General features: G+C 48.0%; 1 protein-coding gene across 1 annotated transcript in view; it reads left to right on the top strand.

Annotated features, from left to right (window-relative positions):
- JPH3 (junctophilin 3) overlaps positions 1-27,536 on the top strand; it is an 83,104-nt gene that overhangs the window by 10,168 nt on the left and 45,400 nt on the right. Inside the window, exon 2 of the mRNA XM_069739407.1 lies at positions 25,024-25,801. Within this exon, the coding sequence (XP_069595508.1) occupies positions 25,024-25,801 (778 nt within the window). The remainder of the gene's footprint in view (positions 1-25,023; positions 25,802-27,536) is intronic.

Genomic DNA, 27,536 nt, shown 5'->3' with positions numbered 1-27,536 from the left:
AGACGACGTCTCCAGCACTGGTGTTTAATGGCTATTTTTTTTTCTTCTTTTTGGGGATGTCAGAAGCAGGGATGACTGAGGATGAAGGGGATCCTCCTCCCGTCCAAATCCTTGTGTGCAGGAATTGGGGAGGGGGGATATAAGGGAGAGTTTGTCTGTGAGATAATTGACAGGGGGTGGGGGGCTAAGATGCTTTATTGCTACATCCACACCTCCACCGTGCTGGCCGGGCGGGCGGCTGGTGACGGCCTGTCTCGCAGTCACATAATGAAGATTGATGCTGCAGCCTGTGAGGCAATAATATTCCTGCTACATCTGTATGCGAGCGGGCAGTGGGGCAACAATGGCGAATATTCCCATTAAATGTTAGATCTTACTACTGTAGAGCTTACTGACCGTCTCCTAGTGTCCACCCTGTGTGATCGGGCACATATCTAAAGCGTGACCCCATTAATTCATCACAAGAGTAATCAGAACCCCACTTTAAGGCTGCCATCACCAATGGGGTTTTCTCCGGCAGGTAGGAAGAGAAGTTTAGATTTTTCTCACATTTCGGCCAAGAAAGAACCATATCCAAGAATAGAGAAGAGAATCTGTGCGTTCAGCCCAGGATCTGTCAGTCCGGAGCGTCCCTTTAAATGTCCGCATCTTCTCCTATGAAATCCTGAAGTCGCCATTCCAACCGCCTGCGCTCTCGTCCCTGCATAGATGGCTGCTACCACTGTTATTACCCAATCCCTCAGCGGAGAGGCAGGAAAGCGCTGAAATCTGACCATCTGTTTTCTGTGAGGGGAAAATGGGATTTATTGATCTGGAGTCCGGGCTGGATGCAGACTGTCGGGAGATGCATTTTACTCAGCAGCTCCACATCTGATTTCCTCTGCTGCAGTTCACAGGGGTCATAGACGCAGCCATAAGGGGCCGGGGCGAGAATCTGAACGCCACCATGAAACAGCCGGCTCCGACCTGGAGGAATCTTATTTAATGAGAATACCTAATCTGTGTAAAGGAAAAGCTCTGCTGCTCTCAATGAATGGAAATGTTCCCATCAATGGGGGTGATACAGATGTGTCCAGTGCAGGATCCTCAATGGGGGTGATACAGATGTGTCCAGTGCAGGATCCTCCAGGCTGATACAATGCTGGGATCCTGCTGGAGGGAGGGCTTCAGCACCGCGGACAGCGCTGCCCATTGCTGCCTGTGTATGGGCCAGGCTCTGCTCCCATCACACAGGGCAGGATGCAGCTGCAGCACAGGAGTGGATTCTGCCATGTAAGGGCTTTGGTCATTGGACGCAGTGTAACGGTTTAGTGCCAGAACGGTTAATGGATAATGGAGATTACTTAGTACTCAGCTCTTCCCTCCCCCAACTGCAAATGCAGCAGCCAAACAGTGACTCAACTGTTCAGTTCATTAAAAGTAATTTATGCTCCGGATCCAGCAAGGCTCTGTGTAGACGGCACTGGTAACAAGCAACGATTGCACTGTATTTCCCCCCAAAATATCAGATTTATTACCAAAAGCAATCCCTGTATATAGAGATACATAAGGTCCTATCTGCAGTCACCACTAGGGGGAGCTCCCTGTATACAGAGATACATAAGATCCTGTCTGCAGTCACCACTAGGGGGAGCTCCCTGTATACAGAGATACATAATAAGATCCTGTCTGCAGTCACCACTAGGGGGAGCTCCCTGCATACAGAGATACATAAGATCCTGTCTGCAGTCACCACTAGGGGGAGCTCCCTGTATACAGAGATACATAATAAGATCCTGTCTGCAGTCACCACTAGGGGGAGCTCCCTGTATACAGAGATACATGATAAGATCCTGTCTGCAGTCACCACTAGGGGGAGCTCCCCGTATACAGAGATACATGATAAGATCCTGTCTGGAGTCACCACTAGGGGGAGCTCCCTATATACAGATACATGATAAGATCCTGTCTGCAGTCACCACTAGGGGGAGCTCCCTGTATACAGAGATACATAAGATCCTGTCTGCAGTCACCACTAGGGGGAGCTCCCTGTATACAGAGATACATGATAAGATCCTGTCTGCAGTCACCACTAGGGGGAGCTCCCTGTATACAGAGATACATGATAAGATCCTGTCTGCAGTCACCACTAGGGGGAGCTCCCTGTATACAGAGATACATGATAAGATCCTGTCTGCAGCCACCACTAGGGGGAGCTCCCTGTATACAGAGATACGTGATAAGATCCTGTCTGCAGCCTCCACTAGGGGGAGCTCCCTGTATACAGAGATACGTGATAAGATCCTGTCTGCAGCCACCACTAGGGGGAGCTCCCTGTATACAGAGATACGTGATAAGATCCTGTCTGCAGCCACCACTAGGGGGAGCTCCCTGTATACAGAGATACGTGATAAGATCCTGTCTGCAGCCTCCACTAGGGGGAGCTCCCTGTATACAGAGATGCGTGATAAGATCCTGTCTGCAGCCACCACTAGGGGGAGCTCCCTGTATACAGAGATACGTGATAAGATCCTGTCTGCAGCCACCACTAGGGGGAGCTCCCTGTATACAGAGATACGTGATAAGATCCTGTCTGCAGCCTCCACTAGGGGGAGCTCCCTGTATACAGAGATACATGATAAGATCCTGTCTGCAGCCACCACTAGGGGGAGCTCCCTGTATACAGAGATACATGATAAGATTCTGTCTGCAGCCACCACTAGAGGGAGCTCCCTGTATACAGAGATACATAAGATCCTGTCTGCAGTCACCTCTAGGGGGAGCTCCCTGTATACAGAGATACATAAGATCCTGTCTGCAGTCACCTCTAGGGGGAGCTCCCTGTATACAGAGATACATAAGATCCTGTCTGCAGTCACCTCTAGGGGGAGCTCCCTGTATACAGAGATACATAAGATCCTGTCTGCAGCCTCCACTAGGGGGAGCTCCCTGTATACAGAGATACATAAGATCCTGTCTGCAGCCACCAGTAGGGGGAGCTCCCTGTATACAGAGATACATGATAAGATCCTGTCTGCAGCCACCACTAGGGAGAGCTCCCTGTATACAGAGATACATAAGATCCTGTCTGCAGCCACCACTAGGGAGAGCTCCCTGTATACAGAGATACATGATAAGATCCTGTCTGCAGCCACCACTAGGGGGAGCTCCCTGTATACAGAAATACATGATAAGATCCTGTCTGTAACCACCATTAGGGGGAGCTCCCTGTATACAGAGATACATGATAAGATCCTGTCTGCAGTCACCACTAGGGGGAGCTCCCTGTATAGAGAGATACATAAGATTATATCTGCAGCCACCACTAGGGGGAGCTCCCTGTATACAGAGATACATAAGGTCCTGTCTGCAGCCACCACTAGGGGGAGCTCCCTGTATACAGAGATACATAAGATCCTGTCTGCAGCCACCACTAGGGGGAGCTCCCTGTATACAGAGATACATGATAAGATCCTGTCTGCAGCCACCACTAGGGGGAGCTCCCTGTATAGAGAGATACATAAGATTATATCTGCAGCCACCACTAGGGGGAGCTCCCTGTATACAGAGATACATAAGGTCCTGTCTGCAGCCACCACTAGGGGGAGCTCCCTGTATACAGAGATACATGATAAGATCCTGTCTGCAGTCACCACTAGGGGGAGCTCCCTGTATACAGAGATACATGATAAGATACTGTCTGCAGCTACCACTAGGGGGAGCTCCCTGTATACAGAGATACGTGATAAGATCCTGTCTGCAGCCACCACTAGGGGGAGCTCCCTGTATACAGAGATACATGATAAGATACTGTCTTCAGCTACCACTAGGGGGAGCTCCCTGTATACAGAGATACGTGATAAGATCCTGTCTGCAGCTACCACTAGGGGGAGCTCCCTGTATACAGTGATACACAAGATCCTGTCTGCAGTCACCACTAGGGGGAGCTAGAATGAATCAGAAAATATACAATATGCTTTGAGCTCCTCCTAGTGGTGACTGCATATAACTACCTTTTTATCATTTACAGATGTCTTTGCACTTGACACTTGCATTAACTATACTGCAGTGATTAGTCTAAAGTAGGGGTGGGGAACCTCAGGCCCCAGGGCCATTTACGGCCCTCAATGACCTTTTATCAGGCCCCCAAGCAGATTTTCATGGACCGCATTCTTGGGCAGGGAGGTGTATTTTGATTACAACAGCTCATTAATTTCTTCTTGCTTTGGTAGCAGACACGCGTAGTGTTCACTACTGAACACTGAAGGGCATGCAATGAAAGATCACGTCCTGAAACCAGTGCCAGAGTCAGGATGCACTTTGTGGGTGGAGTTTGTACGGCCCCGAAGGACGGTATAAATATCCAAATGGCCCTCGGCAGAAAAAAGATTCCCCACCCCTGGTCCAAAGGAACAATTAAAATGCAAGATAATCATGAAGGACTGTTTAAGAACGCTTGTTTCACAATTATATTTCAATGTATACACAGCTGTGTTATCAGTTATTATGCAAGAGAGGGAGGAGGTGAGCTGTGACATCTATTGTGAATGGTGGATCCTGTGTTATCTACTGTATATAGAGGTGTTATCAGTCATTGTACAGGAGGAGGTGAGCTGTGACATCACCTATAGTGAATGATGGATCCTGTGTTATCTACTGTATATAGAGGTGTTATCAGTCATTGTACAGGAGGAGGTGAGCTGTGACATCACCTATTGTGAATGATGGATCCTGTGTTATCTATTGTATATAGAGGTGTTATCAGTCATTGTACAGGAGGAGGAGGTGAGCTGTGACGTCACCTATCGTGAATGGTGGATCCTGTGCTGTCTACTGTATATAGAGGTGTTATCAGTCATTGTACAGGAGGAGGAGGAGGTGAGCTGTGATATCTATTGTGAATGGTGGATCCTGTGCTGTCTACTGTATATAGAGGTGAAATCAGTCATTGTACAGGAGGAGGAGGTGAGCTGTGACATCACCTATTGTGAATGGTGGATCCTGTGCTGTCTACTGTATATAGAGGTGTTATCAGTCATGGTACAGGAGGAGGAGGTGAGCTGTGATATCACCTATTGTGTATAGTGGATCCTGTGTTATCTAGTGTATACAGAGGTGTTATGTCATTGTAGAGGAGGAGGAGGTGAGCTGTGACATCAATTGTGAATGGTGGATCCTGTGTTATAGAGGTGTTCTCGGCCACTGTAATCCTGACTGTGATGATAAGGAAACTGCTGTAAACTCTTTCTGAAAGGACAGGAATTCTACAATAGTCTCAGTGGCCTTTGTTAAAATTGCAAGATTATTTTTTTAGTTTTTTTTTAAAACGAACCATGTTGCAGTTTATTTTTTAAATAAAAAAAACTTGGTTTAAACAATAGTCATTTTCTGATGACCCTTTCTCTAAATTATCGACCAGCAGTGATTGAAGCGGGCGCGAGGTGTGACACAGGCCCATAGACGGGCGCCGGCAGCTGACGGGTGAGGTTGGGAGTTGTAGTCCTTTATCAGATGGACGGGCACCGGAGGGAGGTCTCTGCAGTTCTGCTCTTTTTGGGGTCGGGTGACAGTGATGGTGTAATTAGGGGGCTGCGGTCACTGGACATGTAATGGACGGCGGCGATACATCAGACACATAATCGTCCTCTTCTGTCTGCCCAGTTAATAATGACACGTCCTAATAAAGCCGCGCTCTTCTCAGACCGGCGCAGGGTCCTATTGACATTTAATGCACTAATAAAAGAAAAAACCTCTGAGATTTCTCCGGTGACAGAAGCGGCGAGGCAATTATAGTCAGAGACCTCGACTCCGGCACAATGGGAGCGCTGCGCCTTCTGCAAGGTGTCGTGTGCGGAGAAAGGAAGACGGGACACTCCGGCAATTAGGGACAAAGATGTTGTGGAAGCTAATGGGAAAATGATCAACGGCGGAGCTGCGAGGATGCACCGACGAGGTGGGCCAGAGTCCGCATTGGAGGAACGAGGAGTCGCCTGTGTGCCATCATGGTGGAGAGGAAAGAGGGGGCGCCGGCGTTATATATATAAAGCTGAGTGTATGTATGTGTGTGTATCTATCAAACTCCGCCCACTTCTTATAACCCTGCCCACGTCACATAGCCACGCCCAGTACGTAGCGACAGCGGAGTTATCGAAAGATGCAGAAATATCATGAGAAGAGAAATAAACACTCAACACCTCAGAGAAATGTGATGGCGCTTTCAACAGCAAATGTGCTTAATAATAATAATAATAATGGTGGCATGTATACATTTCACTAGATGGTGGCCTGATTCTAACGCATCGGGTATTCTAGAATATGCATGTCCACGTAGTATATTACCCAACCACGTACTATATTGCCCAGCCACGTAGTGTATTACCCAACCACGTAGTATATTGCCCAGCCACGTAGTATATTGCCCAGCCACGTAGTATATTGCCCAGCCACGTAGTATATTGCCCAGCCACGTAGTATATTGCCCAGCCACGTAGTATATTGCCCAGCCACGTAGTATATTGCCCAGCCACGTAGTATATTGCCCAGCCACGTAGTATATTACCCAGCCACGTAGTATATTGCCCAGTCACGTAGTATATTGCCCAGCCACGTAGTATATTGCCCAGCCACGTAGTATATTGCCCAGCTACGTAGTATATTGCCCAGTCACGTAGTATATTGCCCAGTCACGTAGTATATTGCCCAGCCACGTAGTATATTGCCCAGCCACGTAGTATATTGCCCAGCCACGTAGTATATTACCCAGCCACGTAGTATATTGCCCAGTCACGTAGTATATTACCCAGCCACGTAGTATATTGCCCAGTCACGTAGTATATTACCCAACCACGTACTATATTGCCCAGCCACGTAGTATATTGCCCAGCTACGTAGTATATTGCCCAGTCACGTAGTATATTACCCAACCACGTACTATATTGCCCAGCCACGTAGTATATTGCCCAGCTACGTAGTATATTGCCCAGTCACGTAGTATATTACCCAACCACGTACTATATTGCCCAGCCACGTAGTATATTGCCCAGTCACGTAGTATATTGCCCAGCCACGTAGTATATTGCCCAGCCACGTAGTATATTGCCCAGCCACGTAGTATATTGCCCAGCCACGTAGTATATTGCCCAGCCACGTAGTATATTGCCCAGCCACGTAGTATATTGCCCAGCCACGTAGTATATTGCCCAGTCACGTAGTATATTGCCCAGCCACGTAGTATATTGCCCAGCCACGTAGTATATTGCCCAGCCACGTAGTATATTGCCCAGCCACGTAGTATATTGCCCAGCCACGTAGTATATTACCCAGCCACGTAGTATATTGCCCAGCCACGTAGTATATTGCCCAGCCACGTAGTATATTGCCCAGCCACGTAGTATATTGCCCAGTCATGTAGTATATTGCCCAGCCACGTAGTATATTGCCCAGCCACGTAGTATTTTGCCCAGCCCACGTAGTATTTTGCCCAGTCACACACGCGGTGTATAACACAGCCCACATAGTATACAGCAGTGTGGGCATCATATCCCTGTTAAAGAAATAATTAAAATAAAAAAATAGTTATATACTCACCCCTGGGATCCAACGAAGCTCCGCCGAGCCGCTAGCGCTTGCCGCCATCTTCTGTTCCCAGGATGCATTGCGAAATTACCCAGATGACTTAGCGGTCTCGCGAGACCGCTAAGTCTTCTGGGTAATCTCGCAATGCTTCGCTGGGAACGGAAGATGGCGGCAAGCGCTAGCGGCTCGGCGGACTACGGAGGGTGAGAATAGCAGGTTTTTTGTTTTTTTTATTATTTTTAACATTACATTTTTTTACTATTGATGCCGCATAGGCAGCATTAATAGTAAAAAGTTGGTCACACCGGGTTAATAGCGGCGGTAACGGAGTGAGTTACCCGCGGCATTACGCGGTCCGTTACCACCGGCATTAACTCTGTGTGAGCGGTGACTGGAGGGGAGTATGCGGGCATCGGGCACTGACTGCGGGGAGTATGGAGCGGCCATTTTCTTCCGAACTGTGCCCGTCACTGATTGGTCGTGGCTGTTTTGCCGCGACCAATCAGTGACTTGGATTTCCATGACAGACAGAGGCTGCGACCAATGAATATCCGTGACAGACAGACAGACGGAAGTGACCCTTAGACAATTATATAGTAGATGAAGCTGAAAACTGACTAACATCCATATAATCTGAGGAAAATGGCTCCTTAGCTACAGGGGAACTACAAGCCCCAGCAGTCACTCATATGCGCATCACTCTCCTCATCAACAACCTCTATTTCAGGCCAAAAATGGATCACTCAATGATTTCTGGGTATAAAAACGCAATATATTTTGCGATAAAAATGCATCAGAAAACGCCTACATATGCATCCTATCATTTAGAATGCATTCTGCAATTTTTGTGCCCATGATGCGTTTTTTTCCGCAAAAAAAAAAAACGCATTGCAGTAAAAAAAGCAGCATGGTAATTAATTTTGCGGATTTTCTGCTTTTTTTCCGCTATTGTATGCATTTGGAAAAAACGTGCAAAAAAACGCATCAAAACCGTGAAAAAAAACGCATTGGCAGAAATCCTGATGTGTGCACATACCCTAACTGTCCCCGTCTAGCTCTTGTTACTGCATTCTTTGGACTACTGTTCCCAGAATCCATTTACGGCACATGGGTTTCTGGGAACTGTAGTTCACGTCTGCTGTAATCTAATGCTCAGAAGTGATTATTAAACTACAACTCCCAGCAATCATTGCGGAAACTGCCGGCTTTCCTCAGATTCTGTGCTATTTCTAGGCGGGAAAACCCTTCTGAGGTGAATGATGACACAGGTGCTTCTGTCCTTGTGGTGAATGCTGCTGATATTAATGGTTTCTGAGGCAAATGTCACCGCTATTGGTCTTTATTCGTGTAATCTGCCCTGAAATGTGAAAACACAACTGATATCATATGTTATACCTGTGCTGTGAGGTAAAGTGTCTGTGTCCCTGTCTGGTGGGCGGCTGAGTGACATCTTGTGTTAAAAGTCCCCCATAAATGCATCCCACAGCCACAAATGCTGGAGCGCTCCCATTATCCCCTTAATGCAGCCATTTTTAATTTTTGATCATTTTACCATAAAATCTGGAAAAAATGAAAAATAATTCAAAGTGAAATGATAGAAAAAAAAAATTAAATTTTGCTGTTTTTTTTTGTTTGTTTGTTTTTTTTATTTATGACGTTCATTTTGTGGTAAAAATGACCTGGCGACACAATTCTCTGGGTCAGTACAATTATGGCCATTCCAAATTTTATTTTATTTTTTGTGGTAAAAAAAAAAAAAGTCGCCATTTTCTGAGACCTGAAACTAATATATATATCTATGTGTGTGTGTGTGTATGTATGTATATATATGTATGTGTATATATATATATGTATATATATATATATATATATATATATATATATATATATATATATATATGAGAGAGAGAGATATATATATATATACATACATACATACATACATACATACATACATACATACATACATACATACATACATACATACAGTCCGAAAGTTTGCCACTGCACTTGGGGACACTTTCAAAGTTTTCCCAATTTGTCGGACTGACTGACCTTCTTTTCTTAAAGTAATGATGACCACTCGTTTTTCTTTACTTAGCTGCTTTTTTCTTGCCATAATACAAATTCTAACAGTGTATTCAGTAGGACTATCAGCTGTGTATCCACCAGACTTCTGCTCAACACAACTGATAATAATAATAATCTTTATTTATATAGCGCCAACATATTCCGCAGCGCTTTACAGTTTAACAGTTTCAAACACAACAGTCATAGGTAACAATGTTAACAATACAGTAATAAAGCAAAATAAGACAAAATAAGCCGCCCCTGCTCGTGAGAGCTTACAATCTACAATGAGGTGGGGATGATGCAAAGTACAGGTGTGTATTTACAATGATGTATTTACAATGATGGTCCAGCCATCTTCAGGGGGTGGGGGGTAGATGGGGATAGTGAATGGGCCACACACACACACAGACATAAAATAAGTTTGATTAGGGAACGTGATAGGCCGCTCTGAACAAATGAGTTTTGAGCGAGCGCCTAAAACTACGCAAGTTGTGGATGGTCCTAATATCTTGGGGTAGAGCATTCCAGAGGATTGGCGCAGCACGGGAGAAATCTTGTAGTCGGGAGTGGGAGGATGATGGTGCCAACCCCATTTATAAGGCAAGAAATCCCACTTATTACACCTGACAGGGCACACCTGTGAAGTGAGAACCATAATCATAGAATCATAGAGTTGGAAGGGACCGCCAAGGTCATCATGTCCAACCCCCTGCTCAATGCAGGAGTCACTAAACCATCCCAGACAGGTGTCTGTCCAGCCTCTGTGTGAAGACTTCCATTGAAGGAGAACTCACCACCTCTCGTGGCCTCTTGTTCCACTCATTGATCACCCTTAGGGTATGTGCACATGTTGCGGATTTGACGCTGCGGATTGGCAGCAATTTTCCATGCGTTGTACAGTAACATGTTAAACCTATGGAAAACCAATTCCGCAGTGCATATATACCGCACGGAAATGCTGTGGTTTATTTTCCACAGCATGTCAATTCTTTGTGCGAATCCCGCAGCGTTTTACACCTGCTGCATAATTGGAATCCGCAGGTGTGAAAACGCATGTGAAAAACGCACAAAAAACACAGTAAATCCGTAGGTTAAATGCAGGGTGTTTTACCTGCGGATTTTTCAGAATCTGCCCTGAAAAATCCGCACTGAATCCGCAACGTGTGCACACACCCTAACTGTCATAGTTTTTTCTAATATCTAATCTGTGTCTCCTCCCATTCAGTTTCATCCTGTTGCTTCTAGTCTTTCCTTGTGCAAATGAGAATAAAGATGATCCTTCTACAATGTGACGGCCCTGGAGATATTTGTAGACGGCTATTAAGTCTCTGAGTCTTCTTTTTTGCAGCTAAACATTCCCAGATCCTGTAACCGTTCCTCACAGGACATGGTTTGCAGACCGGTCACCATTCTAGTTGCTCTTCTCTTGCTCCAGTTTGTTGATGTCTTTTTTTAAAATGTGGTGCCCAAAACTGGACCCAGTATTCCAGATGAGGTCTGACCACAGAGGAGTAGGGGGCAATAATGACTTCACGTGATCTATACTCAATGCTTCTGTTAATACAGCCCAGAATTGTATTTGCTTTTTTTTGCTGCTGCATCACACTGTTGACTCATGTTCAGTCTGTGATCTATTAGTATACCCAAGAAAATTTTCACATGTGCTGTTGCTTAGCCCTATTCCTCCCATTCTTTATATGATTTTTTCATTTTTATTGCCCAGATGTAGTACTTTGCATTTTTCCTTGTTAAAAACCATTCTGTTAGTTGCTGCCCACTGTCCCAGTTTAATATTATCTCTCTAGTATTAGCTATCCCTCCTAGCTGTGTGTCATTAGCAAATTTAGTAGGTGTACCCTCCATTCCTTCATCTAAATCAACAATGCAATACACCAATGACAGCTGCTTGGGCAATGTTCATCTTTGCACCGGATGGAAAAAACAAGAAATGTTGTTTATCAAAAGGCTCTTGAATGAATTGAAAATAAAATACTATCAATACTTGGGTAATCATTTAGTTAATTTGTGTTACAAATCTGTAGTGTTGCATTTATGATGTGAAATGTTTTATGTGCAATCTACTATATAATTGTCTAAGGGTCACTTCCTTCTGTCTGTCACGGTTATTCATTCGCTGATTGGTCTTGCCAGCTGCCTGTCATGGCTGCCGCGACCAATCAGCGACGGGCACAGTCCGGAAGAAAATGGCCGCTCCTTACTCCTCGCATTCAGTGCCTGTCGCCTGCATACTCCCCTCCGGTCACCGCTAACACAGGGTTAATGCCGGCGGTAACGGACCGCGTTATGCCGCGGGTAACGCACTCCGTTACCGCCGCTATTAACCATGTGTCCCCAACTTTTTACTATTGACGCTGCCTATGCGGCATCAAAAGTAAAAAATCTAATGTTAAAAATAATTTTAAAAAAACCAAAAACCTGCTATTCTCACCCTCCGTAGTCGCTCGCGCTGGCCGCCATCATCCGTTTGCTGGTTCCGGTGGCAAAGATGGTATGGGAGAAGGACCTGCCATGACGTCAGTCATGTGACCGCGACGTCATCACAGGTCCTGCGCCCATACCAACCCTGGGACTGGAAGCTGCTGTGGACTACAAGTGGCCCTCGGAAAGGTGAGTATTTGTTTATTTTTTAATCTGTGACAAACCTGGCTGAGCAATATACTACTTAGCTGGGCAAAATAATACGTGGCTCTGTGCTGTATACTGCTTCGCTGTGCAATATACTACGTGGCTCTGTGCTGTATACTACGTCACTGGGCAATATACTACATGACTGGGCAATATACTACGTGGCTCTGAGCTGTATACTACGTCACTGGGCAATATACTACATGACTGGGCAATATACTACGTGACTGGGCAATATACTATGTCACTGGGCAATATACTATGTCACTGTGCAATATACTACGTGACTGCGCAATATACTACGTCACTAGACAATATACTACGTAACTGGCAAATATACTACGTGGCTGGGCAATATACTATGTGGCTGGGCAATATACTACGTGGCTGGGCAATATACTACGTGGCTGGGCAATATACTACGTGGCTCTGTGCTGTATACTACGTCGCTGGGCAATATACTACGTCGCTGGGCAATATACGTCGCTGGGCAATATACTACGTCACTGGGCAATATACTACGTCACTGGGCAATATACTACGTCGCTGGGCAATATACTACGTGGCTGGGCAATATACTACGTCACTGGGCAATATACTACATGGTTGGGCAATATACTACGTGGCTGGGCAATATACTACGTGGCTGGGCAATATACTACGTAACTGGGCAATATTCTACGGAACTGGGCAATATACTATGTGGCTGGGCAATATACTACGTGGCTGGGCAATATACTACATGGTTGGGCACTATACTACGTGGCTGGGCAATATACTACGTGACTGGGCAATATACTACGTCGCTGGGCAATATACTACGTGGCTGGGCAATATACTACGTGGCTGGGCAATATACTGCGTGGCTGGGCAATATACTGCGTGGCTGGGCTATAAACTACGTGGCTGTGCAATATACTACGTGGGCTGTGCAATATACTACGTGGCTGGGCAATATACTACATGGTTGGGCACTATACTACGTGGCTGGGAAATATACTACGTGACTGGGCAATATACTACGTCGCTGGGCAATATACTACGTGGCTGGGCAATATACTATGTGGCTGGGCTATAAACTACGTGGCTGTGCAATATACTACGTGGGCTGTGCAATATACTACGTGGGCTGTGCAATATACTACGTGGGCTGTGCAACATACTATGTTGCTGGGCAATATACTACGTGGACATGGATATTCTAGAATACCCGATGCGCTAGAATCGGGCCACCATCTAGTATAATCATAATTTGTTATAACTAAGCACAGTTAGTTCCTATGACGGGTAACGCCGGGCTCTTCAACTAGTTTATACTAAACCCGCGGAACGCGAGCTGGTGAACCACGCAGGTTTATGACACGGCGCATGTCCTGCGGGGACCCCCGAGGGTCTGTGTGGAGGAATCCCAATGCAAATTATTTCCACAACATTTTGGGATTTTTGTATTTCCTTCTGCCAAAAATCCTCCCGGAGTTCTTGAAACCCAAATTGGGGATGTAGGTTGTCTTTGGATCTGATGTCAGGTCTGACTCGTGTGAACAGGACCGACGTCGCTATTAATCATTTGCAGGGTTATAAAATAACTTTTCGTATATGTCTTCCCGTACCCATTGCCAATTTTTACACAAATTTTTTTACAATTTTATGGGAAATGTTTACCAGATGCTTTAAAATGTTGCACCTTAGTCTTCAAGTGCAGAAAAGCAGCAGATCTCCCCTTACAGGCGCTGAGCGCAATCGCGCAAAATGGTACCACATTTCGATAAGTTACAAATCATCAATTAAGCTGAAACACCTAGATAAGGAAAACAAGGCCCGGAACGGGGAGCAAAAAAAATTCTGGAGACTGAAAATGTTTAAGGCTACGTTCACACTAGCGTTGTGCGCCGCTGCGTCGGCGACTCGACGCACAACGCACCGAAAAACGCGTGCAAACGCACGCAAAAACGCTGCGTTTTTCGACGCGTGCGTCGTTTTTTGACGAAAATCGGACGCAAGAAAAATGCAACTTGTTGCGTTTTCTTGGTCCGACGCTAGCGTCAAAAAAGACGCACGTGTCGGAAAACGCAACAAGCAAAAACGCATGCGTCCCCCATATTAAACATAGGGGCGCATGACGCGTGCGTCGCCGCTGCGTCGCCCGACGCTAGCGCGACGCACACTAGCCGAACGCTAGTGTGAACGTAGCCTTATTTACATAAACTGTTAAATTCCCCAAGTTCCATAGATTCCGGGTTCACACATGCCGCCATGATGTACTGAATAATTTTTGACACGTGCACCTTTTGTAAATGACAGTTTTTGTTTAGGGGAGTATTCATACAGAATCCGGGCGAATCGTCCCTCATGTTTCTCTGTGACTGTCTGGAAGGCTCGTTCTGCTCATGATTAGAGGGCTTAGGAAGGTGATTTGTTTTTAGAGGTGTTTTCAAATCACATAATCCTCTTAGTGATGTCTGTTCAGAGGAGGAATATGCAGCACACTTCTGTCCTCAACCTGTAATCCGAGAGATCAATCTTCTCCTCAACCTGCATGATATGTCTGATGCCCATGGTCTAGTGAGTGCTGCCCCTGATCCTACATCTGTGGTGTTACTGCTGATCTCTGGTGATGGATAGGAGGCATTCTCAGTGATGTCACCGCTGATCTCTAGTGATGGATAGGAGACATTCTCAGTGATGTCACCGCAGATCTCTGGTGATGGATAGGAGACATTCTCAGTGATGTCACCTCTGATCTCTGGTGATGGATAGGAGGCATTCTCAGTGATGTCACCTCTGATCTCTGGTGATGGATAGGAGGCATTCTCAGTGATGTCACCTCTGATCTCTGGTGATGGATAGGAGGCATTCTCAGTGATGTCACCTCTGATCTCTGGTGATGGATAGGAGACATTCTCAGTGATGTCACCGCTGATCTCTGGTGATGGATAGGAGACATTCTCAGTGATGTCACCTCTGATCTCTGGTGATGGATAGGAGACATTCTCAGTGATGTCACCGCTGATCTCTGGTGATGGATAGGAGGCATTCTCAGTGATGTCACCTCTGATCTCTGGTGATGGATAGGAGACATTCTCAGTGATGTCACCTCTGATCTCTGGTGATGGATAGGAGACATTCTCAGTGATGTCACCGCTGATCTCTGGTGATGGATAGGAGACATTCTCAGTGATGTCACCTCTGATCTCTGGTGATGGATAGGAGACATTCTCAGTGATGTCACCGCTGATCTCTGGTGATGGATAGGAGGCATTCTCAGTGATGTCACCTCTGATCTCTGGTGATGGATAGGAGACATTCTCAGTGATGTCACCGCTGATCTCTGGTGATGGATAGGAGGCATTCTTGGCAATTTCTCTGGAGTGTGATTTATATACCCTTCTTAACTTTGAGATTACAACACCAAGAAGGAAAAGTCGTGCAATGATGGAAATCACTGGACAGAGACAACACTGATCTGTAAATAATAATGAAAAAAAAAATGGAAACATTATCACAACCTCTGGATTTCTCCAGTCTGGAGTCTGAGCCTTGGGCCTCTGTTGCTTTTAGTGTGGTTATTAATGGTCGTCTGAGGAAGGTTGTGCCGCTGATTTTTATTTTTTTGTACAATCAGGATGCGCTGCCGGTAGCTTCTGAGTGATCACCGACCAATGACCTCCTTGATGTGCTCAATGGAGACAAGTCCGGAGACACTGCAGCCATGGGAGCAGGTTTAGGCCTAGAGATGTCATATTGGAAAACTGGATAACGGATTGGTCCAGTCTGTGCATCAAATGAAGTTAGACATCACATAACGAGCCTAAGGCCTCAGTGTCTGCACAAACCATCAGGAGGCGTCTGCATGACAGTAGGATAAGAGCCAGAAGTCCTGCTACAGGAGTCTATTGACTTCACGTCACCGCTCCCCCAGGCCATTATGGTGCAGATTGAGGTCTGTCCTTTTCAGTGATGAGTCTCACTTTTGCCTTGGATGCAATGATATCCTCGATTGGTCTGAAGACCACATGGGCAAAACCATGAAGAAGCATTCACGAGGGAACATCACACCAGTCCTCCTGCCAGGATTATGTCCGGACCCCTCTAGTCTCCAGGTGCATTAACAGCTCGGCGTTACATTGATTTAGTGGTTGAAGTGGTGGTGTGGCCATTTCTCCAGTGTCCCAGGAGCGGTTTTTCAACTCGACAACTCCAGGTCTCCTGTTCCTCGCACTGTGAGCGCCCTACGTGGACTAAATCTCCTCCCGTGGCAGCAGCGTCTCCGGACTTGTCTCCATCGACCACATCGGGGACGTCATTGGTCGGTGATTACACAGAAGCTGCCGGCAGCTTCTCCAGACTTGTTTCCATCGAGCCCATTGGGGACGTTATTGGTCAGTGGTTACAGAGGAGCTGCCAGCAGTAGATCTTGATGATTTGTACATTCAGGGGCAGATCCTTCCGTAGACGATTATTAATGACCTCAGTGACAGCAGCTGAGGCCAGAGGCGCCTGGATTTCTGTACGAGGCTCAGACTCCGGATTGGAGAAATCCATAAGTTCTGATAATGCTCTAGAGGTTACAAATCGGTGACATATCTATCCTTGAATCTTAATCATTCCCCACTTTTCCTCCTTGGTGTAATTTCAGTGTAGACTGCTGGTAGCGCCGTATCTCGTGGTCTCGCCTTCATACATAGGACCTGTGATGCCCCCGGGGCTGTTGTGGGGTGCTACATTGAGAGATCTGTGATGTCGTGTCCATTCACCAGACATTGATAAAAGATGTGAGTGACTGTGTTAATCCCACTTGTATTCTGCAGTTTCACAATCTGACTGTTCCAAATTTAAAAGTTCTATTTTTGCTGTTTAAAAAAATGAAAAAATCCAAACAAAAAAAAGATCTAAAATGGAAACAGTCAGTGACCTGATTTATTCATCAACTGCTTAATATGAGCACAATGAGTACGCAGTGAGTCAGTGCAGTAGGGACATTGGGGGGAACTGTTCCAGTAAAGTGTGGTTTGCTCAAGTTATGGCGGAGCTCCTCATTGTGCAAAGAAGATCCCAAAGTAAAAGACTTGGCAGATTCCAAGTAATCACTGTACTGCCGCCCCCCACCCTCCAGCAGGTGATTACACTGCACCCCCTCTTCCCATGTAGGTGGTTGCGCACACTACCCTCCACCTCCCCCTTGGCGATTGCACGCCCTGCCCCCCTTCCCCCGAAGAAAGGATTGCACTGCTCCCCCCACCTTCCTATATTAGTGATTGCACTTACCCCCTCTGCCACAGGCTGGTGATCTCCCCATCTTTCTGTGCTGGTGATTCCACTGCCCCCGTGTAGGTGATTGCACTACCCCCTCTGCTTACTGCAGATGATTGCAGTTTCCCCACCTTCCCATGCAGGTGATTGCACTTCCCCCCCATTCCTGTCAGGTGATTGCATTCTTTTCTGCCCCCAGTTGGTGATTGCACTTTCCACTCCGCTCCTGCCAGGTGAATGCACTGTCCCCCCACCTTCCCGTGCAGGTGATTGCCCTCCCCCCTCTGCTTCGGGCAGGCGACTGTGCTTCCCCCTCCTTGGCTTCCGGCAGGCATATGCACTTCCCCCTCGGCTTCCAGCAGGCGTCTGCACTTTCCCCTTCGGCTTCTGGCAGGTGATTTCACTCCCCCCCCTCGGCTTCTTGCAGGTGTTTGCACTTCCCCCCTCAGCATCCGGCGGGTGATTGCACCTACCCCCCAGCTTCCGGCAGGTGATTGCACTTCCCCCATCGGCTTCCAGAAGGTGATTGCACTTCCCAACTCCCCGGCTTCCGGTAGGTGATTGCACAACCCTACCCCCTCGGCTTCCAGAAGGTGATGGCACTTCCCTCTCCTCGGCTTCCGTCAGGTGATTGCACTCCCCCCTTCCCCTTCGGCTTCCGGCAGGTCATAACACTTCCCCCCTTGGTTTCCGGCAGGTGATTGCACTTCCCCTTCAGCTTCCAGAAGGTGATTGCACTTCCCTCCCCCTCTCCTTGGCTTCCGGCAGGTGATAGCCCTTTCCCCCTCGGCTTCCAGAAGGTGATTGCACTTCCCTCCCCCGGCTTCCGTAAGGTGATTGCACCTAACCCCCCCCTCAGCTTCTGGCAGGTGATTGCACTTCCCTCTCCTCGGCTTCTGGCAGGTGATTGCACTTCCCTCCCCCCCTCGGCTTCCGGCAGGTGATTACACTTCACCTCCTCGGCGTCCGGCTTTTGATTGCACCCCCCCTCGGCTTCCGGCAGGTGATTGCACTTCTCCCTCGGCTTCCGGCAGGTGATTGCACTTCCCTCTCGGCTTTCGGCAGGTGATTGCACTTCCCTCCCCCCTCTCCTCGGATTCCGGGAGGTGATTACACTTCCCCCCTCAGCTTTCGGCAGGTGACTGCACTCCACCCCCCCCCCTCGGCTTCCTGCAGGTGATTGCACTTCCCTCCCCCCCGGCCTCCGGTGGACTCTTCACCCCCCCCCCCCCCCCTCCCTCGGCTTTTGGCCGGCGATTGCACCCCCCTCGGCTTCCGACAGGTGATTGCACTCCCCCCCCCCTCAGCTTTCGGCAGATGATTGCACTTTCCCCCCCCCCCCCATGGCTTAAGGCAGATGATTGCACTCCCAACCCCCCCCCCCCTCGGCTTCCTGCAGGTGATTGCTCTCCATCCAACTGCTCAATCTTTAAATTCAGCTTGCAGTGACTTTTTGCATAATGCGGGATATAAATAATGCGGAGCGCGATCTCCGGAGTGTTCACTCCTCACACTTGTGCTATTACGGGACACACAAGGCGTTAAATGTGTGACTCACAATTGTCAAGTAAGGAAAATGTCTCTTTTGGAGGATAGTATTGAGCGTGCAGATCTGCGGCCTGTGATGTGGGATGGATCCGGGCTGTGCTGTGCAGATTGTTGGCTTCCCCTTGGGATTGGCCTTTGTCTGGGAAAGCGGTAGTGGGGAACGTGCCTCAGTAATGATTAATGGACGCAGATCGCCTGTGCCGCAGATTGTGGGGGCATCTCTCTGCAGATCCCGCATCTCTAGAGCATCTGCCCCCGATGATGCTGATTTCTGTGGACGGTCTCCTGGGCTTTACAAGGTGCTGGGTGCCGATCATTTCAGGAATCGGAGGCAGGAACAAGCTTCTGATTCTCTGGAGCTTTATCCTGTGTTTAGCGTCTTGTCTATTCTCTGGGGCTGAGCCGTATTATACCCACGCTCTTGTAGTTCCTTTATAATGTGACTCCAAGTGCCAAAATAAAATCCCCCCCAGTCACCTGTAAAAGAAATGAAAACCTTTGGTGAAAATCCAATATGGCCTCCAATGCAGGAGCTGACCGTAAACTGAAGGACTCCTGGGCAAGGATAGTTTGAGACACTTGTGTTGCCTACATGGATTTAATGACAGCAGTGGGATAGATGTAGACCACCAACAGGTCATCTCACAGGAGGCAATATTTTTTGCTGGACGACCACACATATGGGTCGCCGCCTCCTCTGTACATACTGGCAGACGTGCGTAAGCTACATGGTCATCCCTGGGTGCCACTTGGTATTTCTGGTAAACCTCATCGCACATCTCGGGTGTAGCTAGATTTGAGGGCAATCCATATCTGAGAGATTATTTCCCAGCTCCATGGGAGGCTTAGTCCAGAGGTTACAAAAAATACAAGTAGGCCATGTGTTCCTATTTGCCACAGACCACTGCTAGTGCCACCTTAGTGCCCCACACAGTACGAGTACCCCTCTTTGTGCACCATGCAGTAATGCTGCCCTAATAGAGAGACCAGGGAGGGAACTATGTATATAGTTCTGGGCAATAAAAATAAACAAAGCATATACAGAATGGGAGGAATAGGGCTAAGCAACAGCACATGTGAAAAAGACTTGGGTATACTAATAGATCACAGACTGAACATGAGTCAACAGTGTGATGCAGCAGCAAAAAGGGCAAATACAATTCTGGGATGTATTAACAGAGGCATAGAGTCTAGATCACGTGAAGTCATTATTGCCCTCTACTCCTCTGTGGTCAGACCTCATCTGGAATACTGGGTGCAGATTTGGGCACCACATTTTAAAAAAAGACATCTACAAACTGGAGCAAGTTCAAAGACGAGCGACCAGAATGGTGACCGGTCTGCAAACCATGTCCTGTGAGGACGGTTGCAGGATTTAGGGATGTTTAGCTGCAAAAAAAGACTGAGAGGAGACTTAATAGCCGTCTACAAATATCTCAAGGGCTGTCACATTGTAGAAGGATCTTTATTCTCATTTGCACAAGGAAAGACTAGAAGCAATGGGATGAAACTGTTTGGGAGGAGACACAGATTAGATATTAGAAAAAACGTTTTGACAGTGAGGTTGATCAATGAGTGGAACAGGCGGCCACGAGAGGTGGTGAGTTCTCCTGCAATGGACGTCTTCACACAGAGGCTGGACAAACATCTGTCAGATGATTTAGTGAATCCTGCCTTGAGCAGTGGGTTGGACCAGATGACCCAGGAGGTCCCTTCCAACTCTACCATTCTATGATTCTATATATTGGCCCCTTATGCAGTAAGAATGACCTATTAGTGCATCCGCACAATAAGGAGACCCCTGCTGCCCACACATAGTGATGCCCCCACCCTGTAGTATTGCTTCCATAAGCTTCCCACACAATAGTAATGACCCATTTTGAGCCCCCAGATTTTAGTCATGACTCGTTTTTTTTAACCCAACCAGAAGTGCTGGCTTACTTAGTACCCTCAAAGAGCTGATGCCCTCTTAGTTTCCCTCACATGTTGTTAATGCCATTGTATTGCTTCCCTTTCAATAGCGACACCTCTTGGTGCCCCTGCACAGTCGCGATGCCCCTTGGTGCTCCCGCACAGTCGCGATGCCCCTTGGTGCTCCCGCACAGTCGCGATGCCCCTTGGTGCTCCCGCACAGTCGCGATGCCCCTTGGTGCCCCTGCACAGTCGCGATGCCCCTTGGTGCTCCCGCACAGTCGCGATGCCCCTTGGTGCTCCCGCACAGTCGCGATGCCCCTTGGTGCTCCCGCACAGTCGCGATGCCCCTTGGTGCTCCCGCACAGTCGCGATGCCCCTTGGTGCTCCCGCACAGTCGCGATGCCCCTTGGTGCTCCCGCACAGTCGCGATGCCCCTTGGTGCTCCCGCACAGTCGCGATGCCCCTTGGTGCTCCCGCACAGTCGCGATGCCCCTTGGTGCTCCCGCACAGTCGCGATGCCCCTTGGTGCTCCCGCACAGTCGCGATGCCCCTTGGTGCTCCCGCACAGTCGCGATGCCCCTTGGTGCTCCCGCACAGTCGCGATGCCCCTTGGTGCTCCCGCACAGTCGCGATGCCCCTTGGTGCTCCCGCACAGTCGCGATGCCCCTTGGTGCTCCCGCACAGTCGCGATGCCCCTTGGTGCCCCCGCACAGTCGCGATGCCCCTTGGTGCCCCCGCACAGTTGCAACGCGTCCTGGTGCCCCCACAGTGGTGGTTCCCTCTGTTTCCCTTATGTAATGATGCTCTTTTAGTGCCTCCGTTACGACAGTGACACCTCTTAGTTCCCCCACGCAGTAGTAATGACCCATTTTGTGCCCCCAGATTGTAGTGATGCCTCCTTAGTCTCCCTGATACAGTAATGATGCATATGAGGATAGAAGTTTTAGCTGTGTGACATTAGCGGGCGACTCAAGGACTTGTGATCAGGGTCTCGTCCCCCCGTTCCTGCATACACTGAACTCCACGCTCTTCAGATGCATCTTCTCTTTTTGCCAACACCTGTTCAGCTGCAGAAAGGAACCTTGTGACAAGTTTGATCTGCAAATTAAGATGAGCCCTCTGGGATGGGATGTGGGGAACAGTCTGCACAAACAGCCGCAACTGCAGCCGCTCCCCAGTACTTAGATGAAGTGTTTGCATTGCTACAAGTCTCAGCCGAGCTGCCACCACATCTGGATCCATGTTTATTCCTAAGGCCTTGTCGTGTCACGTTCATCTCCATGTAGTCAGGCAGGATTCTTTAAGATCAGAAGGATCAGATTGTATCCTAGAGTGGCATTATCTGCTCTTTGTCTTGTAAGATCGATGCATAACATTTATGGGCTTTATTGTTGTAATGATTCCAAATGGCTCCAATGACAAACACCCTGTTTATTAATTGTTTGCACTAATTTATCACAAAATATGGAAAATATAGTCCACATTTTTTTTATAGCTGTTTTACTTAGAACTTGGTTTGTCTCATACAGAGCTCCAAATCCTGTACATGAAAAGCGTCATGATATATTGTCTGCAGCCGCCACTAGGGGGAGCTCCCTGTATACAGAGATATATTATAAGATCCTGTCTGCAGCCACCACTAGGGGGAGCTCCCTGTATACAGAGATATATTATAAGATCCTGTCTGCAGCCACCACTAGGGGGAGCTCCCTGTATACAGAGATACATAAGATCCTGTCTGCAGCCACCACTAGGGGAAGCTCCCTGTATACAGAGATACATGATAAGATCCTGTCTGCAGCCACCACTAGGGGGAGCTCCCTGTATACAAAGATACATAAGATCCGGTCTGCAGTCACCACTAGGGGGAGCTCCCTGTATACAGAGATACATAAGATCCTGTCTGCAGCCACCACTAGGGGGAGCTCCCTGTATACAGAGATACATGATAAGATCCTGTCTGCAGTCACCACTAGGGGGAGCTCCCTTTATATAGAGATACATGGTAAGATCCTGTCTGCAGCCACCACTAGTGGGAGCTCCCTGTATACAAAGTTACATAAGATCCTGTCTGCAGCCACCACTAGGGGGAGCTCCCTGTATACAGAGATACATGATAATATACTGTCTGCAGTCACCACTAGGGGGAGCTCCCTGTATACAGAGATACGTGATAAGATCCTGTCTGCAGCCACCACTAGGGGGAGCTCCCTGTATACAGAGATACATGATAAGATCCTGTCTGCAGCCACCACTAGGGGGAGCTCCCTGTATACAGAGATACATAATAAGATCCTGTCTGCAGCCACCACTAGGGGGAGCTCCCTGTATACAGAGATACATGATAAGATCCTGTCTGCAGCCACCACTAGGAGAAGCTCCCTGTATACAGAGATATATTATAAGATCCTGCCTGCAGTCACCACTAGGGGGAGCTCCCTGTATACAGAGATACATGATAAGATCCTGTCAGCAGTCACCACCAGGGGGAGCTCCCTGTATACAGAGATATGTTATAAGATCCTGTCTGCAGCCACCACTAGGAGGAGCTCCCTGTATACAGAGATATATTATAAGATCCTGCCTGCAGTCACCACTAGGGGGAGCTCCCTGTATACAGAGATACATGATAAGATCCTGTCTGCAGCCACCACTAGGGGGAGCTCCCTGTATACAGAGATACATGATAAGATCCTGTCTGCAGCCACCACTAGGGGGAGCTCCCTGTATACAGAGATACATGATAAGACCCTGTCAGCAGTCACCACCAGGGGGAGCTCCCTGTATACAGAGATATGTTATAAGATCCTGTCTGCAGCCACCACTAGGAGGAGCTCCCTGTATACAGAGATATATTATAAGATCCTGCCTGCAGTCACCACTAGGGGGAGCTCCCTGTATACAGAGATACATGATAAGATCCTGTCTGCAGCCACCACTAGGGGGAGCCCCCTGTATACAGAGATATATGATAATATCCTGTTCTGAGCTCCCCCTAGTGGTGGCTCAACATACGTGTGTAGTGAGCTCCCCCTAGTGGTGACTGTATAAATCTATGTACTGAACTCCCACTAGTGGTGGCTGTATAAATCTGTATGTAGTGAGCTCCCCCTAGTGGTGGCTGTATAAATCTGTATGCAGTGAGCTCCCCCTAGTGATGACTGTATAAATCTGTATGTAGTGAGCTCCCCCTAGTGATGACTGTATAAATCTGTATGTAGTGAGCTCCCCCTAGTGATGACTGTATAAATCTGTATGTAGTGAGCTCCCTCTAGTGGTAACTGTATAAATCTGTAGTGAGCTCCCCCTAGTGATGACTGTATAAATCTGTATGTAGTGAGCTCCCCCTAGTGATGACTGTATAAATCTGTATGTAGTGAGCTCCCTCTAGTGGTAACTGTATAAATCTGTATGTAGTGAGCTCCCTCTAGTGGTAACTGTATAAATCTGTAGTGAGCTCCCCCTAGTGGTAACTGTATAATTCTGTATGTAGTGAGCTCCCTCTAGTGGTGACTGTATAAATCTGTAGGTAGTGAGCTCCCCATAGTGGTGACTGTATAAATCTGTATGCAGTGAGCTCCCTCTAGTGGTAACTGTATAAATCTGTAGTGAGCTCCCCATAGTGGTGACTGTATAAATCTGTAGGTAGTGGGCTCCCTCTAGTGGTAACTGTATAAATCTGTAGTGAGCTCCCCCTAGTGGTGACTGTATAAATCTGTAGGTAGTGGGCTCCCCCTCGTGGTGAATGGAAGTAGTAAGCATGTGTCCTTTCACTATGATAATGCTGAGGGTTTGGAGCTGTGTATCTTTGTGATTTCCTTCTGAAGATTCGGCAGATATTACATCGCCGCAGTCCGGTCGTGTTTTTGTGTTTCCGTTGTTCTCTTCTCATTTCTTTTGTGTGTGACTCGGAGATGAGATCAGCGCTGCCTTCGGGGTTTTTATCCTTGAAGGAAATGAGTTCAAACTGAGATTTTTTCATACTTAATAACTTGGATACATGATGAGATCCTAAGCCGCTTTTTTTGTCTCTTCCAGGTACTTACCAAGGTCAGTGGGCGGCTGGAATACGCCAGGGCTACGGAGTGCGCCAGAGCGTCCCATATGGAATGGCCGCCATTATCCGGTCCCCCCTTCGGACCTCTATAAACTCGCTCCGCAGCGAGCACACCAATGGGACAGCGATGCACCCGGATGCCTCCTGCGGGGTGGCTGGCAGCCCTGCCGTCTCTAGAGGGGGGTTTGTGCTGATGGCCCACAGTGACGCCGAGATGTTAAAGAACAAAAAGAAGGGAATCTTCAGGAGGTCCATCCTCAGCGGCCTGAAGCTCCGCAAGTCCGAATCGAAAAGCTCCCTCGCCAGCCAGCGGAGCAAACAGAGCTCGTTCCGCAGTGAAGCCGGCATGAGCACTGTGAGCTCCACCGCCAGCGACATCAACTCCACCATCAGCCTGGGCGAGGCCGAGACCGAGCTGTCGGTGATCGAGGACGACATCGATGCCACCACCACCGAGGTCTACATGGGGGAATGGAAGCACGACAAGCGCTCTGGTTTCGGAGTAAGTCAGCGCTCGGACGGTCTAAAGTACGAGGGGGAGTGGGCCAACAACAAGCGGCACGGGTACGGATGCATGACTTATCCCGATGGAACGAAGGAGGAAGGGAAGTACAAGCAAAATGTCCTTGTGAGTGGGAAGAGGAAGAACCTGATCCCTCTCCGAGCCAGCAAGATCCGAGAGAAGGTGGACCGAGCCGTGGAGCAAGCCGAGAGGGCGAGTAACATTGCCAAGCAGAAAGCCGAGATCGCAGCATCAAGGTGAGGACGTGGCGGGCGTGGGTGCAGACGGGTGTAATGGTGGGGGGCACTAGACATCACCCCCGAGGATTATAATGGCCTTGTATTATACTGATGTGAACTCATGGCATCCTGCAGTCCCCAGACCCACATTCACCCTGCACCAGAACATGCCCTCTATTTCCCCCTGTTATCAGCCATTTCCGGCTGGTCAGATTGTGACTGTGACGATCATGTAGTCGCCTAAATCTGGAGCTAAGAACATGACTCTGTAGGGTCAGTGAATTACCAGTGCTGTGGTTCTGTTCACAGGGGGCATCAGCAGCCCCCCAGGCAGGGAATGGACATCGTTCTGAAGTTTTTGTGTTCTTTCTGTATCATGGTGGAGTGTGTATATACCAGTATACAGATGATGCCAGGGGCGTAGCTATACTGGTGCAGAGGAGGCAGTCGGCCCCTGCTGCCATCCAGACGCTGGCATTATTAATGGCCCATGGTGGGTGGATTCTCCTGGGTACATATCTTTGTGTGTTCTTGGGTCATAAAGTTAATTCTCTAGATGAAGGTTTCCAAAAATCTGCAAAGTGATCACATAACATACAGTAAGTGCATACCCCCCTGGAGAAGGCAAGGTGCAGGTACGTGGCACCGCTGTGCCCAATGCTCCGCGGGCAGCTCCAGGCATTTCTTGGCCGCATCGTTGACCTGACGTTTCCCTTCTCCGACCCTTTCCTCATCACCTACGTGTCACTTATTACCCGGGATGACTTGACCCAGTTCACTCATAATCCAGTAAAGCCTCCTGAGTCACCTTACAGCAGGGGCAGCATGCTCCGCGCTCGGAGCTACAGACCCTCTGTGCCGCCCACCTGCAGAGGTTCTCTGTGCCACGTGAGCACAGAGCAGGAGGCACTGACTGCCCGCTCCATGCCCGGGTATAGCTGCCCGGGCTGCAGCATCGCTGTAAGGCTCTGTGTGCCCATATCACAGCTGAGGGTTCGCTACATGGTATAAACAATATTCCATCCTCTAAATATCCTGATACATTTTACCTGCACTGATACATTGTAACAAACTCCATACAGGAGAGATTTTCTGCTCATTATTCTCTGGATAGGAAACACAGTAACAAATACTCAGCTGTGTATAGTATAACATCTGGACAGAATTCTTCCTTTCTGATCACCAAGCACACGTGTGTTATGTTAAGGGAACGTCCGTATGGGACTCGTATTGTTTTACCAACATACCCCCACGCTTTAGGCTATGTGCACACGCTCAGGATTTTTCACATTTTTTTCCACTAAACAAAGCTTTTTAATGCATTCTGCAATTTTTTTGTGCACATGATACGTTTTTTTTCCGCCAAAAAAACACATCACGGTAAACGCATCATGTTCATTAATTTTGCGGATTTTTCGCATTTTTGCCGCTATATTATTGCTTTGGGAGAGCTCCGGTAGAAACCCAAACTGATTTCTTGCAGAAAAAGTCCGGTTTTGTTCAGGATAATTCTGCAGAGATTCCTGAATGTGTGCACACAGCCTTACACTGCAGCTGTGATTGCATCGGTGCAGTCAGTGCATAGAGCTGAGATGTCGTTTTTATGAATCTGTAATATAAATATTAAAGGGGAAGTCACAGCCCTGAGGGAGCCTGTGTATTCATGTATTCCTGAACCCCATCCTTCCCAGAGTCCCCCCCAATCTCCAGAGTTTTCCTACAAGGTGACATTATAAAAACAACTTGGCAATTG

The sequence above is a fragment of the Ranitomeya imitator genome, chromosome 9, assembly GCF_032444005.1.
Source record: "Ranitomeya imitator isolate aRanImi1 chromosome 9, aRanImi1.pri, whole genome shotgun sequence".
NCBI classification, from domain to species: domain Eukaryota; kingdom Metazoa; phylum Chordata; class Amphibia; order Anura; family Dendrobatidae; genus Ranitomeya; species Ranitomeya imitator.
This window is presented reverse-complemented; position numbering and strand designations above follow the sequence as displayed.